Raw genomic sequence first — 14,960 nt, 5'->3', positions numbered from 1 at the left:
CTGGGCTGTCAAACAACCTTGCAGTGATGTAAATCTGTGGCGACACTTTTTCGTCACAAAATCAGCTGTGACTTCGCATTTGTCTGTGTTACAGAGCCAAAACCTGATCCATTGAAACTGAATTGTTTGAAAGTTTTAGGCAGGTGACAGACAACAAAAGCAACTGATTTTACAGCAACTCGTGGTTAAGGTGACCCGTCACAAACACATGTATTAGCCATATTTTGGCCCTGTAGAAGATTGCTAATTTCTGACTTTGGAGTAGTACGTTTCCCTAAACCTACCAGAAGTGATGCAGAAATAAATACAGCACGTTGCATCTCTGGGCGGTTACTCGTTGGGAGTCCTACTTCCATAATCAGTTGCATCTTCTAATAAATTTTGAAAAAACAGGGCTTATTGGCGTTCTGGATATGGTTGATTTACTACTTAGGGTTTAAAAAACCCCCGGAAGTTTAATAGTCACAATACTGAGAGTTGTCTGAGATTGCCTGTGCTGTAGATTTTTCGAAGTAGTCGTCGCAGGGCTTCCTTAACTACCTCCATATGGCCAAAAGCATGCAGCCAGCCTTTAAGTGGGACAAAGAGTGTTGGAGTCTTAATGAAATATGCAGTAATCATCAGGGCTGTGTTAGCTCTTTACATTATTTCACACTGCTGCTTTGAAACAAAGAACAGGATGTGGCACATTTAATGCTTTCCCCTTGAGAATCTGCCGGAGTAAAGTTCAGTTTTTGACTCAAAAGGCAAGGGAAGCTGTTACAGAATTAAAGATGTGGATGCTGCCCAGATGAGCTATAAATAACCGATCCATAGACACCAAAACCTCTCCAATAGTCATGAAAATATAACTGTTCACCCCTACGACAGCATACTTGTCCTAAACCTTTCTCTCAGATTCAGTGGTTTGAGGGGTTTTCTTCTGCTAAGTAATTTAGCTATTAAAAAAAATAAAAGGGCAACCAGTTTAACTGAATTAAACTGGGAGATGCAAATAAGAATTGTACCTTGCAAATATAATTGCAAGTGTCTTTCCTTTCCTTGGTATGTGAATCTTTTTCCATGTGTGTTTTGCTGTTCACACTTGTGTGAGAGAATACTTTATGCTTGTGCCCCTCGGGGTGTGCCTACAACTGTGCTGCTCAGTCTTCTGGGGCATGAAGAGTAGAGGGGCAGCAGCCTTGGTTCTCTTGGCTCCCATCATAGAAATAATGATCGACGGTCCAATTTACGCTTCAGCTTCTGGTGCCAAGCTTGCACAGCCAGTGGTTTTGGTAGACTCCAAGGAGTATCAGGGAGGTGTCGCAGTTCCTTCTCTCTCTAGCCGACTGGCATACCCAACTGCTACACGTGCTCAGACTCACAGCGTAGTGTCAGAATTGACTCGGCTTGTTTCAGGAATCGAAAAGTCAGAAGTAGGTGAGCTGGCACCTTTGACAGTAATTCTTGGGTCATATGCTGGGGTCAAGGGAAGAGTATTCTGATACGTTTTTGACTGGGGAATCTAATTCTTTACCAGTAACATCATGGAGGGATGCTTTTTGGCAGCAAGCTGCCGTGGGATCCTTCTGCCACCGGTCTGTGGTTCTTGCAGATGGTTACTACCTTGAGTTCCGAGCTGTGGGAAAGAGGGTTAGCAGAGGTAAGGGAGGTGTATTCCTGCAGGGGCGTCTTGGCTAAAAATAACATGCCCAAGAGCGCTGGTTACTGTAGGGTAACTGTTCTTTTTTGGCAGAACTCCCAAAATGAAAATGGTGTTATTGTATTGAAGTACTGTTTCAATCTCGATAGATTTGAAATTGCTTTTGAGCTTCCTCCCCCCGCCCTCGTTCTGTTGTTTAGATTAAAATGTATTCTGGTATCCACTGGGCAGGCAGCCAGGACTGAATTAACAGCTTCCACTGAAAAGCCTTTGTGTGTTCCAAGGTTTTAGTGTGCACTTGTTTGACACGAATATCTCGGAGTTTGGAAGGTATCATTCCTAAGTGTTACCAGTACATAACACATTATGTACTCTTCCCCACCCCCCCAGCCCCCCCTTAATTTGTGTTAGAAAGGGTCTGCAGACCTTTCTGTAATATCTTCTTGAAAAATGAATTTATTTGAAAATTGGTTTAATGTTTTTAAAGGGTAGTGAAGAGAGTAAGACCCTTTTTATTTTACACATATATGTGTAGACACATCTTCCTTTGATAGAAGTGAAGAGTTTATTGAACAGCTACAGAATGATGCCTGCCACTTTCACTTTTCTTTCTTAATCTGTAGTTTAAAAATGAGCCGAGTGAAAAGTTAATTCAGTTCTTTCCTGTTAGTTGTGTTTATTAGACTCTCTAACTTTACCAGAAGTGGCTCATGCACAAACACTTGTTTGCACACTATAACTTCTACTGTGTTCTGTAACCTCTACTTCCAAAATACCCGCCTGCTGTGTTCAGCAAAGCGTGTTAAAGGCCCTGTTCTTTGGCCCATCACCTCAGCATGTACTTTAGTTCCATTCTCCTTTACTATATCGTGTCATAATGGTTGGTAAGGGGGTCGGTCATCTCAATACTTCTGTTGCCCTGTAGGCAGTGTCGGGCTGTGAGTCTTACAGGAAGGAGTCGCTGTTGCTTTGAAATGATCCCTTTTACACAAGAGTTACTGGCAATTAAGCAAGTGGCAAGTTCAAAGAGATTTTCATTAATCTTGCCAGAACTTTAATTTTGTCGCCGTGTTTACTTACCCGGTTTGGTGTTGGAGAGCAGCGTCTCCTGCCAACTGACGCGGTGTTCTTCCGAAGGAACCCTCAGCCGTAAGGAGTGGGCCCGGGCTCCTGACACACAGAATTGGTGGGAAGAGTGTCTGTTTGTCTGTCTCGAAAGACCCAAATGGTGATTTCATCTACTTGTATTGCACAAACATCTGCCTCTATCTTTTTAATACGAATGTTCATCTGGTTTATGATTTTTTTTCTAAGCCTCCCTGTTGTAAATTAATTTCTGTACTTTAACGTCCTTGATTGAAGGCTGAGGATACAGGACAGGGTGAGGGCCTTGTAGGGGGCCTACAAGGAAGCTGGGGGGGAATTGTTACAAGGGCCTGCAGTGACAGGACAAGGGGTAGTGGGTTTAAATTGAAAGTGGGGAGGTTTAGATTGAATATCAGGAAGAAATTCTTCCCGGAGAGGGTGCGGAGCACTGGGACAGGTTGCCCAGAGAAGCTGTGGATGCCCCATCCCTGGGAGTGTCCAAGGCCAGGCTGGATGAGGCTTGGAGCAACCTGGTCTAGTGGAAGGTGTCCCTGCCCATGGCAGGGGGGTTGGAACTGGGTGATCTTTAAGGTCCCTTCCAACCCAAACCCGTCTGTGATTCTGTGATCTCCATAGTTCTGAGCTTCTGTACTGCTTGAGTAAGGAGAAGCTGTCAGTGAATGCTGTTATTAGCACTCCCAGCCTAACAGAGTCTTGAGCAGCAGGACATTGTACAAGGGTGCTGTGTAGGTGCTAAGTTTTGCCCTTAACCATGTCTTGGCGCCGCTGCCGGCACCAGGGGATGCAGCAAGTACCGAGTCTGAGGTGGGCGTTTTGTCCTGTTGCTGGCAGCGTGCAGTGAGCAAGGCGAAATGACGCCGCAACTCCGAAGTCTTTTGGACTAATTTGGGTCTGATGTCATGTTAAAAGGCATTTTAAAAATATAGGGAGACCGAGAGGAAGGGAGTAGATTTTTTTTGAAAATGCAGAATAAATACAGCATTCCACTGGTGACATCTTGTCAAAAGACATTCAGAACAGGTCTTGTCAAATGCGGAAGATGACAGTAGTGAGAACACCGAGGGTACGCTGCCTTACGGATTTGCTGACAACTCACTGGGAATTTGTTGGGAATGAGAAGAATTTTAGGAATAAGCCACTGCTTTATCAAACTTGTTTTCCCATTGTGGTGTGAATCTCTTGCTTTATGCTGAAAGATACCCTTAGTGAAAATGAACTACTTGTTAAAGAATGCGTCTGTCTCCTACTGTTGTCTTGAAGGCGGCTGTCATTTGTGGTGAAGTTGTTTCTCATGCTTGCGCCTTTTATACCAAGGTTCTGGGAGTTTTTCGTAAATTGACTGATTTAAATCTTGCATAAATGAAAAATACCAGTAACTTTCCAGAATTACCCCTGCTGAATGAATTTTTATTCCTGTTGGAGGTTACAGGTAAAGTCCACCACCTTTATGGCTGAAAGGATGGGTTGGGGATAGAGGGTAAATGCAAGCAGTAGTGAACTTCAGTTTTAGTTAAAAATAAAAAAAAAAAGTGGTGCAATTGCTCTAGATATTTAATCTCTTTAATAATTGTTATTAGAAGGAATGTGCATATTGATAATTGGAATGTGCTAATGCTTCAATGTAATAAATCTGAAAAAAGGCAGCACAAAACAGATATTGGTTAATATTGATGAAATAAAGGTATATTTTGCTTCTCATGGGATATATTCTGTGAAATACTGGGGCAATCTTCATGTGTTCGTAGAATTAAGTTTATGGGAAAGAGGGTGCCATGATTATGTTGAAAGCTGATGCAGGACCGGTGTAGACCTGTTGGTGAATTGAGTAGTCAAGTACAGCCGGGTCAGGAGATGCAGCTGTACAGGAGGCTGGGATCAGAAGGTAAGGAGCATCAGGAGTGGTACAGGGGGTGATTTTTATGTAAGGCAGCTTAAGATGGTAGCTCAGAGCAATTACATGTAGAGTTATTAAACTGAGATTACCTCCCTATTTGCTACCCTCTTTAAACAACCTCGATATGTTCTGTGGACATGTAAATGTATTATATCTGGGGCTTTATGCCAGCCAAATAATATCTGGAGTGATGTTTTGTGCTTAAAGGCCTCTTGCAGGCTGTGTGCGTATTGGATAAACAAGGAGGAAAGAATGAAAGAACATAAATGAAATTGTCAGTAGCATCAATCATTGATCTGTTGGTGATGTTTGATAATTGCTTTTTATCAGGCTAAAGCATATATAATGTGGTACATTTCCAACCGGAGAGGTTTCCGGTTGGTTTATATTCTACTCGGCGGCGCGGGGGGGGCAACTAAGCAAAACCCAGCCTTGTAGTAATTTTCAGTTGGAAGCCTCATTTGCTGTCAGATTATGTTTAAATGTTACAAGCTAGTGAAATTCTTTGGCCAAGAGAGATCAGGCTGAGCAGGGCTGCCAGCTTGATGTGATATTTCAGATGGGGATTTTTCGTTGTTAATTTGCAGTTTAAACTGGTGTGCTGCGATTTTTATTTAGCAACGTAGGAGTGTGTCTGTGGTTTGCAGTAGTTAAGAGTTGCTTTTTACATCCCTAGCATGACAGAGTCAATTAAGTACGTTTTTTCTGCTTCTGTTGTAAGTAGGTGCGAATTTGTGTATGGCTGTAGGCGTTCTGAAGTGAAAGGTTTATCATGTATGTAAAATCAGCTTATTTTTGCTTATGTGAAGGACAGCCGTAGGTCTTGCAGGCAGTCTTTTGGGTGTATAGCTATATGTGTACGTACTTTATGACATGAAAACTGTTGACAGAAAGGGAAAATTATGATGTCCTTTACAGTACCTAAATGTCAGTTAAAGTGGCCTGACAACAGATTTCTTCATATTTTTTCTTTTCTTTATTTTTCCTGTATTTAGTAATGATCCCACAGATTCCCTGTCATATTCACTCAGTGTCCTGAATTTGCTTGTTAAATTTCTGGAGTGTCCGGTGGGGTTGGTTTGCTGGACGTGAGAGGAGGCTCTGGCCGAAGGCAAGCACAAAAGGACGAAACACTTCACTGCTGCGCAAGTGGCGGCTGAAGCTAATGCGTGGTGACGTGGGCTGCATGGTCAGCCAGAACAGAGTTTCGGCTTAGGGCGCACGAAGATTGCTGGGATCACAGTGTCAGCTCTGATTTCAATTAAGTCTTTGCAAAGAGTTCTGTGCGTAGGTCCTTCGGCTTGACAGCTAAGGTCTTTCTTGTAGGATGCATCAATGTACGGTTGTTATTTACTGAAATATAAGAAAAAAATAAGACGACTGAACTGTAATCTTCTTAGAGCTGTGTTTTTGAACAGGATTACATTTTTTCATAAAAACTCAGTATTAATGTATTTTCTTTTTAGAAATAGCATCTTGTGTTCTCATGTACAGCAAACCTCGGGGCTAGATGCACAGAAGCATCTGAGGCTGGAAAGAAGCTACACGGCCGTGTGCACATAGCACTGTCCTTGGCTAAGTTTCTCGAAGCCGCTGCTGGACGCCAGCTCATGGGGGTGCAGTACCACTCGGTGTGGATTGACCGGAGGAAATTCCTGCCAGCGTAGGGACCTCTGTGCTTCCCACTGCATCCTGCAGACATCCCTCAAACGCCTGTGCTGTTCTTGCTCACAGTTGGTTCCATTTGATGGCTTTGATATTTCAGCATAGAATCACAGAATGGTTTGGGTTGGAAAGGACCTTAAAGACCATCCAGTCCCACCCCCCTGCCATGGGCAGGGACACCCTACACTTCACGACACCTTCCACTAGACCAGGTTGCTCCAAGCCTCATCCAGCCTGGCCTTGGACACTTCCAGGGATGGGGCATCCACAGCTTCTCTGGGCAACCTGTCCCAGTGCCTCACTGCTCTCTCTGGGAAAAATTTCTTCCTGATAACTAATCTAAACCTCCCCACTTTCAATTTAAACCCGTTACCCCTTGTCCTGTCAAATGAGAGAGGGACAGGGTGCTGTAGTGCCTGATCTGCTTGGCTTGTCTACTATTCATTGCCCCATAATGCTGGACTTCCTTAAGAATGGAGAATTATTGGATTTCCTTCAAAGAAATAAATTCTTAATACTATTGCTTGTACAGTAGCTGTTTAAGTGGTCAGAGCTTGTCGAGGTGGCTGAGTTTCTGCAGGTGTGCCAGTCTTGGTGGCCCCTGGTGCTGCAGTGCAGATGTCTTATTCCTAGAATTGGTACCTACAGGGCCTGGGAATCGAATTAAACTGTCCCAATCAAGAAGTGTTTCAAAAGTCAGAAATTATCAACCCTGGTTTCTCTAAATGGGAATGGCTAGCAAGTAGAATACCAGTACAAAGGAAAAGTCATGGCAGGTTAATGGACAATGCCCTTCCTTCTTTCCTTTGGGTTATGCTTCAGAAACAATTCCACGTTTGTGGCAAAATTGGCCTTACTTCGAGATGCCGTAGCTCTTGAACTAACCCTGGCTTCGTAGCTAAAGCTGAAGGCTGGCAGGTGGAGGATGGTATGCCGTGGCCAGCCCCCTTTCCCCAGGTGTGTTCTTGCACGGGACACTTTTTCCCCCTCTGTCTTGTTTCCAGTACGCAGAAGGCAACGGCGTCAACCAGGGTGATGTCTGTTGGGGGCTGCTTTGCCCTTTATGCTGCTGAATTAAAAATAGGAGCAGGAACACAGCGTATAGGTGACCCTTTGTTAACAGGGTTGTTCGGATGGTAAGAAAACACCTGATGCACGTGCGCATCTGCTGCTGGTGCCACGGGAGACGTCGCAAAGCGACGCAGCCGGCTGCGAGGGACTGCGCTGTGTCGCGCTGGGGGGTCCCTCTTCTCCGCGCGCTTCCCTAGGAGTAGCGGGTCTCCTAAGCCGAGGAGTTAAACGGGTTGGGATGAGGGGTTAAAACGTCTTCTCAAGACCTGTGAAGCAGTAGTTACAGAACACCTCTCTTCTAAGAAGACATCCAGAAACTGTTTTTATTTTCCGTTCTTTCTAGCTATTCAGTAGCTGTTTGAGTTTCGGGGAGGTTGGAATGGCAAGCACTTCTTCATGCTCCTCTTCCCCCCGAGTGGGTGGGGGCAGACGGTATTTAATGAATTGCGATGGAGAGCTCAGCAGTGACAGGCTCTGAGGGAAAGATTAAGCCTCCTCATTAGATGGAATGGGGAAACAGAAGCCGCAGATACAACCAGGAAAAATAATCTCAGTTTGTGAAAGATGCGATCTGTTCTGTTGTCTGGCCTTGCACAAATGTTGGGTGGCTGATTTGCATGGAAGGGCTTGGATTTTTTCCATTTCATACGCAATTCAAGCAGGTTTGAAAAGCGGAATTTTAAAGAGGAACTTCACAAACCACTGTAAGTAAATAAGTTACTCACCGCTGGGCTTAGTAACCATGGCGAAAAGTGCCACCAGCCCTGGGGAACGTAGGCCAGTTGTGAGGTGGTGAGACAGCGCAAGCGCTCTCCTCACGGGAGCGCTGCCTTCGTTGGGGTGGATCGTCGGTGTCGTCGTGACATACACCCCCAGGAGATGAGTGTGTGTTGGCTCTGGCGTCACGTGAAGGGTCCGATTTATCCGTAGTTTATGGCTTGGCAGGTCAGCAGGTCTGAGCAGCAGAAATGCCCGTTCAGTCCCTGGTCGCTGTGTGCTGTTCGACTTAATTAAATCCACTTTCAGAAAAGCTAAACTGTTTGGGGAAGAGATTAAGCAAGACAGTTTGACTAATTGAAAATGAGAGAAATCCTGGATTCTCTTCATCCTAAAAGACATAAATTGACTGTGAACATTGGGTGTGCTTTATACTGTATTATGCTTCTCAAAGCTAAATTATTCTTTCCTTCTCTCTTTGTGTGTATCTGCAGATAAAGTAGACTAACTTGTCATAATCTTAACTGCTCTTTTAATAAAGCAAAGGGAAATTTTGTCGTTCTTTGTCCTTGGAGAGCAAAACTTTAGAAATTGGTGTTAATACTAATTTTTAAGGGCAATCCACGATCCTGTTTTTTCAGAAAGTAGATACTTGCAATTGCCATGCTTCTGACATGAAATGTAATTGGTTAGTCAAAAAGTAGCTGGTAAAAAAAGGTAAAGGAAAAATGTGCCTGCCTGATACTTAAGGTGAGAGTTCAGAAACGACTGTTTTCAACCATGGGGGAAAGTGCAGAGGTGCTGTTATATTTGTTTCTGTGGAGGTCCAGCTGTTTGCGTAACAGTCCAATAAAATTAAAGAGTAAAATTAAATAGGTAATTTGTAATCTCTTAGGTGGTTCTTATGCAGAGAAACATCCACTAATACTAAACTTAAATATGAATTTGTGTATTTTCTATTTGTGATTTGTTGCTTATTCTTAAATATGGTTTCTTAGGTGCGTTGTTACTCTTCTCCTGCTTACAAGCCCTTTCATTTTGTTTCTGCAATGAAGATGTAACAATTTATGACATCACATTAATATCCATGGCAACAGCCTGTAAAGTGAACAACATATTACATTTGCATTGCAGAATCAGCAGTGAGGGAGATGGCTCCTACTGAAACACGATACGTGAAATAACTCCGTGAACCTGGAGATGTCTGTGAAAGGGAGACTTTTTGGGTTTTGTAGATGTGTTTTCTCATATTTCATAAAACTGATCTTTAAGAGGAGCTACAAAAGAGAGTCAGAAGTTGCATCACTTTTTGGTTGAACAGAAAGTCATGGTTTCTTCCTGGGCTGTTGCTGTCAGGGCCTGCTTCTCAGGGGAATCTCCCAATTCTGCCTTCTGTTGCATTAACGCTCGTAATAGAGATTTTTACAGAAGAGATCTTTATAGGACAGGACTGACTTTAATAATGGCTATATATATAGTCATCCTTAATGACTGAGAAAAGATGCATCAGGTGATCTGAAAAATCTTGAGGCTTAGTTTGTTGTTGTGCACGATTCCAAGCATTCCCATGTATCCAAAATGGCTCTTCAGTAATTGGTGTTTTCCATCCCATTGCTGTATACCATCTTGTGTCATATTCATTATTACAGAAAAAAAGTAAAAACTTCTGTTCATGAGTAAGTATAAATAAATATATTATAAACAAGAAAGTTCTGGTTAAGAAATTGATTTTCTATCCCCAGCTGTAGTACACCCTGGTTGGAAAAGCACATTGGACTAGAGGAGGGTCAGGAGGGAGAGGGGTTGTTACACGCGTGCGTTTTCAGGGGCTGTGGTTTGGGCAGCTTTGTGGGGGTCCCGCGCCGGCCGGCCGGCCTCACCAACGGCCCTGTGCTGTGCTTTCTGATCTCAGACGGGGGAAGAGAAATCCGAGCGCATTGCCTTCGGTTCATCTCAGAGTTGTGACGTGTCCCGTGTCGAACGGTGCGGCCAACATAGCAGTTGCGCCCATAGGCAGGGTCCGTGAAGCTCGGCGTTGTAACAGGGCTCCGTCGGCGCAGCACGGTCCCTAATCCTTGCGGCAGCCTGCCTACGTGTGAACTTACAGCTCAGAATTGCTGAAACTTTCCAGGAAAGACCGAATGGGTGAAACGATGTCCGTTAAAGATGACAGCTGCCTGTAAATACACCCTATCTGTTCAACTGGTGGCAGTAAGGGACGTGTGGGCTTTCAGAAATCTCACCTGGCCTTTCTCAAGGGGTCATTACACAGGTTTGATACTGGGCACGCTGATTGGGTTGTTTTTCAAGGCTGTTACTCTGCTTTTAAAGCTGTTTGCTGTGGAGGGTGTCACTTTAAAAGTAGCAGTTAAACTGTTCCTACTCAAAATTGGCCCGCTTCTAATCTGTTTATTATTGAATGTTGTCTTTTTTCCCCCAAAGCTTTATTTTTAGCGTGTATGATCTCGTATCCTTTCTTAACCTGAAAAACAGATCCTACAGGAAGAGCCCAGGAACCGGTTACATGCAGCTCCCTCTGCTGACTCGCTGTCAGAAGATGACAAAAATCTATTTAAAAACCTGCTTGACATTCTGCTGCCTAAATATCAGACCCCTTTGTTGGTAGAACTCGGTCCGCGGGGGTGTTGCACAAAAGCTGTTGTTTCGCTTTTACTTCAGTTTAAACAGTGGCAAAGTACAGCAAACATCTGCTCACAGAAGAGCACCAAGTGTTTGGGCATGCTTCTGGGGGAGCACTAAAATCCAGTACAGAACAAACACAATGACAAAAATACGGTTGTCTCGTCTCTGAAGTCTTTTCCAGCCTTTTATCCTGTGCCTGTGGTTTTGGAAGTCCGCTCTTTTCTCCGGAAAGATGTGTATATGAGGGAAACAGTTTGCACTGTCACATTTCTGCCGTTCTTCATTCCTAAACTTAAGATATATTTTCAAATTCTTTTCAAAAAACCGTAGCAAAACTGAGAGTCTGGAAACTTACTGCTTCCTACAAAAATACAGTACTTGATTTACAAGCATCAAGTCTGACCATAAACACTTGTACAGTGATGTTAGGTTATTGCTGAAGCCTGACCCTCTGCTTCTGGAGTGTGCATAAACATTATAGCTGAAATTTACTGCTTAGCTTTGTTATTCAAAAAAATCTGCTGGCAGTATTAAATTTGAGTTTGCTTGTTGCTGAGTAGTGCTTTCTACTTCTGCTTGTATATTTGGTGGTTGGGGGGGTGGAGTTTGGTTTTTTGAATTTGCTTCAACTTTTGCTTCCGTAGGATTTTAAGTAAACAAAGCGGGAAGTCAGTGTTGTGGCTCACTCCCGTGTGAAATAGTGCAATGAATTCCAGTAGGCAGGTAGGAAAACAAATAGTAAAATAAGGTTTAAAACATTATTTTCAAGTGATGTATAAACTAGAAGCAAATGTGTTTGCTCAACTCTCTACTTTTCAAAAAGTCCTATGAAGATGATTTACCTAGTATGTTCCACATACAGTGGAATTAGGGTTGTAGTTCACCCTTACAACCTTTAGCTCTTGCGTGTTTGTGGTACATGATGTATGTTTTAAATGGGACGCTGCTCTAAAAATATTTCCTATATCCCTTAGTTAAATCAAAGTCTTATTTTCTGAGAATATAGTGTTACAAGGAAGTTAAGGTAAAGAAGGCTTTCTAATGAAAACTGTTATTTCTATAACCGTTGGGTTGAAAAGGAAAATAAATAAAGGAAAAGAAGAAAATAGTTGTCTGGGGGCTGTAAGTAATGATGTAGTACCAAAAGGAAGTGTGAACTGAGAAAACATGGGCACAGTTCTTAATTTTTACACAGAAGAGTAAACTCAAATTTCAACTAATGGAAAGCCAAATATTTACTTGGTTAAAGAAGCATACAGCTGAGATGGAAATATTACAGTTTTCTGTTCCGCAAAGTCCAGCCTAGCTGGGTAGAGGGAAGATAGCTGTGGTCACAGGGAGAGTGGCCAACGTGCACCCTGGAATTTCCCTCTTTGGATAGGTTGGAGATCCTGTCTGCCTTACGCTGGTAATCCTAGCACAGCAATTAAAAACTGTGGCAGCCTGCAAGCACACCGTAAAGCAGCGAATAATAACGGGAAAAGCTGGCTTTCTTAAAGATGATTATTTATTTTCCTGTCTGTAAACGTGCTCGTTGTGTAACGCGACTGCATTAGCCTCCGCGAAATGTAAGAACTGAAAGGCAGCGAGAGACAGGTCCATTGTTACCACGCCAGGCATGTCTAATGAATCGCGTTTCCATCTCCTCTCGGTCACGCTGCAGAGTGCCCTCAGCCAGGGCTAAGCCTCCTGGAAAAGGCTCTTTAGGCTGATGGCAGCGGCGCAGAGCTGCCGGCTGCGGGGGGCAGGGGGAACGCGGGGGCCGCTCGCCCGGGCTGATGCATCACCCTGCATCATCGCAGGGTGATGGCCGGGCGTGCTGAGGCCGCTCGGCCCCTCGGAACCGCCCTTCAAAATGGAATCGTCCGTCTTGAGCGGTGCGGTTGTTTCTGAGGGAAAGCTGTGGTCGAGAAGAGGGGAGAAAGCACCCCGGTACCTCTTGCCAACGTGATCTAGCTGTATTGCGAGAGTGACGTCTTGCATACTTTATAAATGAGAAAACGCTTTTGGCTCCTCTCGCTTTCCAAGTATGGATTAATAGGAACAGTATTTTTCCGAAGAACAAGCCTTGTGTTCCTCTGGTGATGGCTGTAATTTCTCGACTTGCTGTAATTTCTCTTTAAAGAGGCTCGCTGCCCCGGTACCTGCTGGTACCTCCAGCAGAGCTCCTGGGCTGCGGGGGGTGGGGAAATACACTCCACGTGCTAGCGATGAAAAACATCTCTGTTCAGGGAAGAAAAATAAGGAGTCCGCGTTCGCCTTGCGGTATCAGTGCGGAGAGGGTCTTACGGATGCAGATATAATTCAGTAGCTTTATTTTCTTTGAACCTGGGAAGATCAGAAGGCAGAAGCGAGGCCTTTGCAGGTGATGTGTGGAGTGAGGGTTGTGCTGGCCGGACGTCCCGGCTGGGCAGTGAAAATGGGAGAAAATGAAGAAAACTTGAAAGGGGGAAGAAAAGAGTAAATTTGCTTTGGAGAATAGAGATGGTTTCCTGGGATTAGGAAAGCATAGTAATACTACTAAAAGACTTATTTTCCTTCCAATTTGGGGGAATTTTTATGTTGTTCTGAGAAACTATTTTTTAATGCCCTTACTCCAAAGAGCTGAAGAGGGAAACCAGATGTAATGGAAAGTGGGAAGTTCAGAAATGTGGGAGGAAATGCTAGAAATTCCCAGGAGTAAACTTGAGAAAGTACTTCTTTCTTAGTGGCATCCTTAGCCCTGAATGTTTGAGAGGAAGATGGTGAGGGTCTCTCCAAACTCTTAACCCGTTTTTGCTATGGCCAGGTTAATGCTTTTCATCTACAGGATATATGTTTACAAAGAAATGTAAAGTAGCTTGAAAATAAAATTGCTCAACACAAATAAGCGGTGGGACAAAGGAAAAAGTGTCAGTCAGGGATTTGGGGGGAGTTTTCTGGTGCTCGAGAACACTTTTTACACTGCAAACAATTCCCGCTTTACGCTGTTTACACCGACTGCTTTCTAAAAACTGTGCCGTATTTATGTTCATTTTACTTGGTTTTGGGACAGAGCTGGTGGTTGTAAAGGGCATTCAAAGCAAAGACCACACGGCAGACATAGCTGTTATTTGGGATCCCTCGCGTGCTTGCTCAACGCTCTGGCACAGCTATTTTTGCATTCCTACATAGAAAGCAGACTCGAGCTGTAATTACACAGAAATGTTTGTCCTGATTTCATAGATAATAATTTTGGTTTTGAAGAAGTTGTTGTTACCCATGGATTTTTGGAATATTTTGAAGCGAACTTGTAAAGAAGCAGAAGTGATTACGCACTTTGCGTGACCCGTTTGTCCCCGGTGCCCTTTGCAGTGCTGCGTGGTTAACCGTGATGCTGAGCAAACGTCCCTGTACGCATCTGCACGGGGGGTGTGAGAGTGGAAAGGCCAAAGAGATTGTGCAGGAATGTGAGATCGTGGGTCAGGGAGAGGGAGGGAATGTAACATTTAATGTATACTTTACACAAACAATCGTGTACCTACTGGGAGTGAGGAATCAATAAAAGCGATACCTTAGTAGAGCTAACATAATCTAAGTGCAGATAGTTACCTACCATCTGTTTCTCAATAAATAGCTGTTATGCTAATTTCTGTTTCAATGCGCAACAATTAAAGCGTGGTAGTATTCCTGTGATGTTCAACAGCTGTTGCCTTTGAAGGTTTTATTTATCTTTTTCTGAAGTGCAACAATTTTAGTTTCATAGCCAACTCTGCTTGAAAGTGCTAGCTTTTCTATAGAAAATTGTGGCCCATTGAAATGCAAACTTGGGTCATGTCTTCAGCGGCAGTCGGCATTAATGTGCTGATGGAGATCAGAAGTGCAGTGCAGAGCTTGGTAGGGCGTCGATTGGAAACGCTTCCTTGCACGTACGGCGCGTATTCTCGGCGCTTCGCCTAAGCTGATGGCACAAGTAGATGGTGCCAGTGAGCCTGTGGTCTGTGCTGGTTCTTTGTTGGCTGGTGGGTGGACTGGGGAGACGGAGAGCCCAGATGAATCCTGTGCTGATGGAGATCAGAAGTGCAGTGCAGAGCTTGGTAGGGCGTCGATTGGAAACGCTTCCTTGCACGTACGGCGCGTATTCTCGGCGCTTCGCCTAAGCTGATGGCACAAGTAGATGGTGCCAGTGAGCCTGTGGTCTGTGCTGGTTCTTTGTTGGCTGGTGGGTGGACTGGGGAGACGGAGAGCCCAGATGAATCCTCA

General features: G+C 44.1%; 1 protein-coding gene across 1 annotated transcript in view; it reads left to right on the top strand.

Annotated features, from left to right (window-relative positions):
* Positions 1 to 1,157: 1,157 nt before the first annotated feature.
* Positions 1,158 to 14,960, top strand: part of LOC104510395 (mediator of RNA polymerase II transcription subunit 13-like) — a gene marked incomplete at its 3' end in the record, with an annotated part of 98,138 nt that continues 84,335 nt past the window's right edge. Inside the window, exons 1-2 of the mRNA XM_010152630.1 lie at positions 1,158 to 1,419; positions 1,520 to 1,642. Of these exons, the coding sequence (XP_010150932.1) occupies positions 1,158 to 1,419; positions 1,520 to 1,642 (385 nt within the window). The remainder of the gene's footprint in view (positions 1,420 to 1,519; positions 1,643 to 14,960) is intronic.

Source organism: Eurypyga helias, unplaced genomic scaffold (genome assembly GCF_000690775.1).
Source record: "Eurypyga helias isolate BGI_N326 unplaced genomic scaffold, ASM69077v1 scaffold4385, whole genome shotgun sequence".
Taxonomy (NCBI): domain Eukaryota; kingdom Metazoa; phylum Chordata; class Aves; order Eurypygiformes; family Eurypygidae; genus Eurypyga; species Eurypyga helias.
The sequence above is the reverse complement of the archived record's forward strand: the minus strand, read 5'-3'. Positions and strand labels throughout refer to the sequence as shown.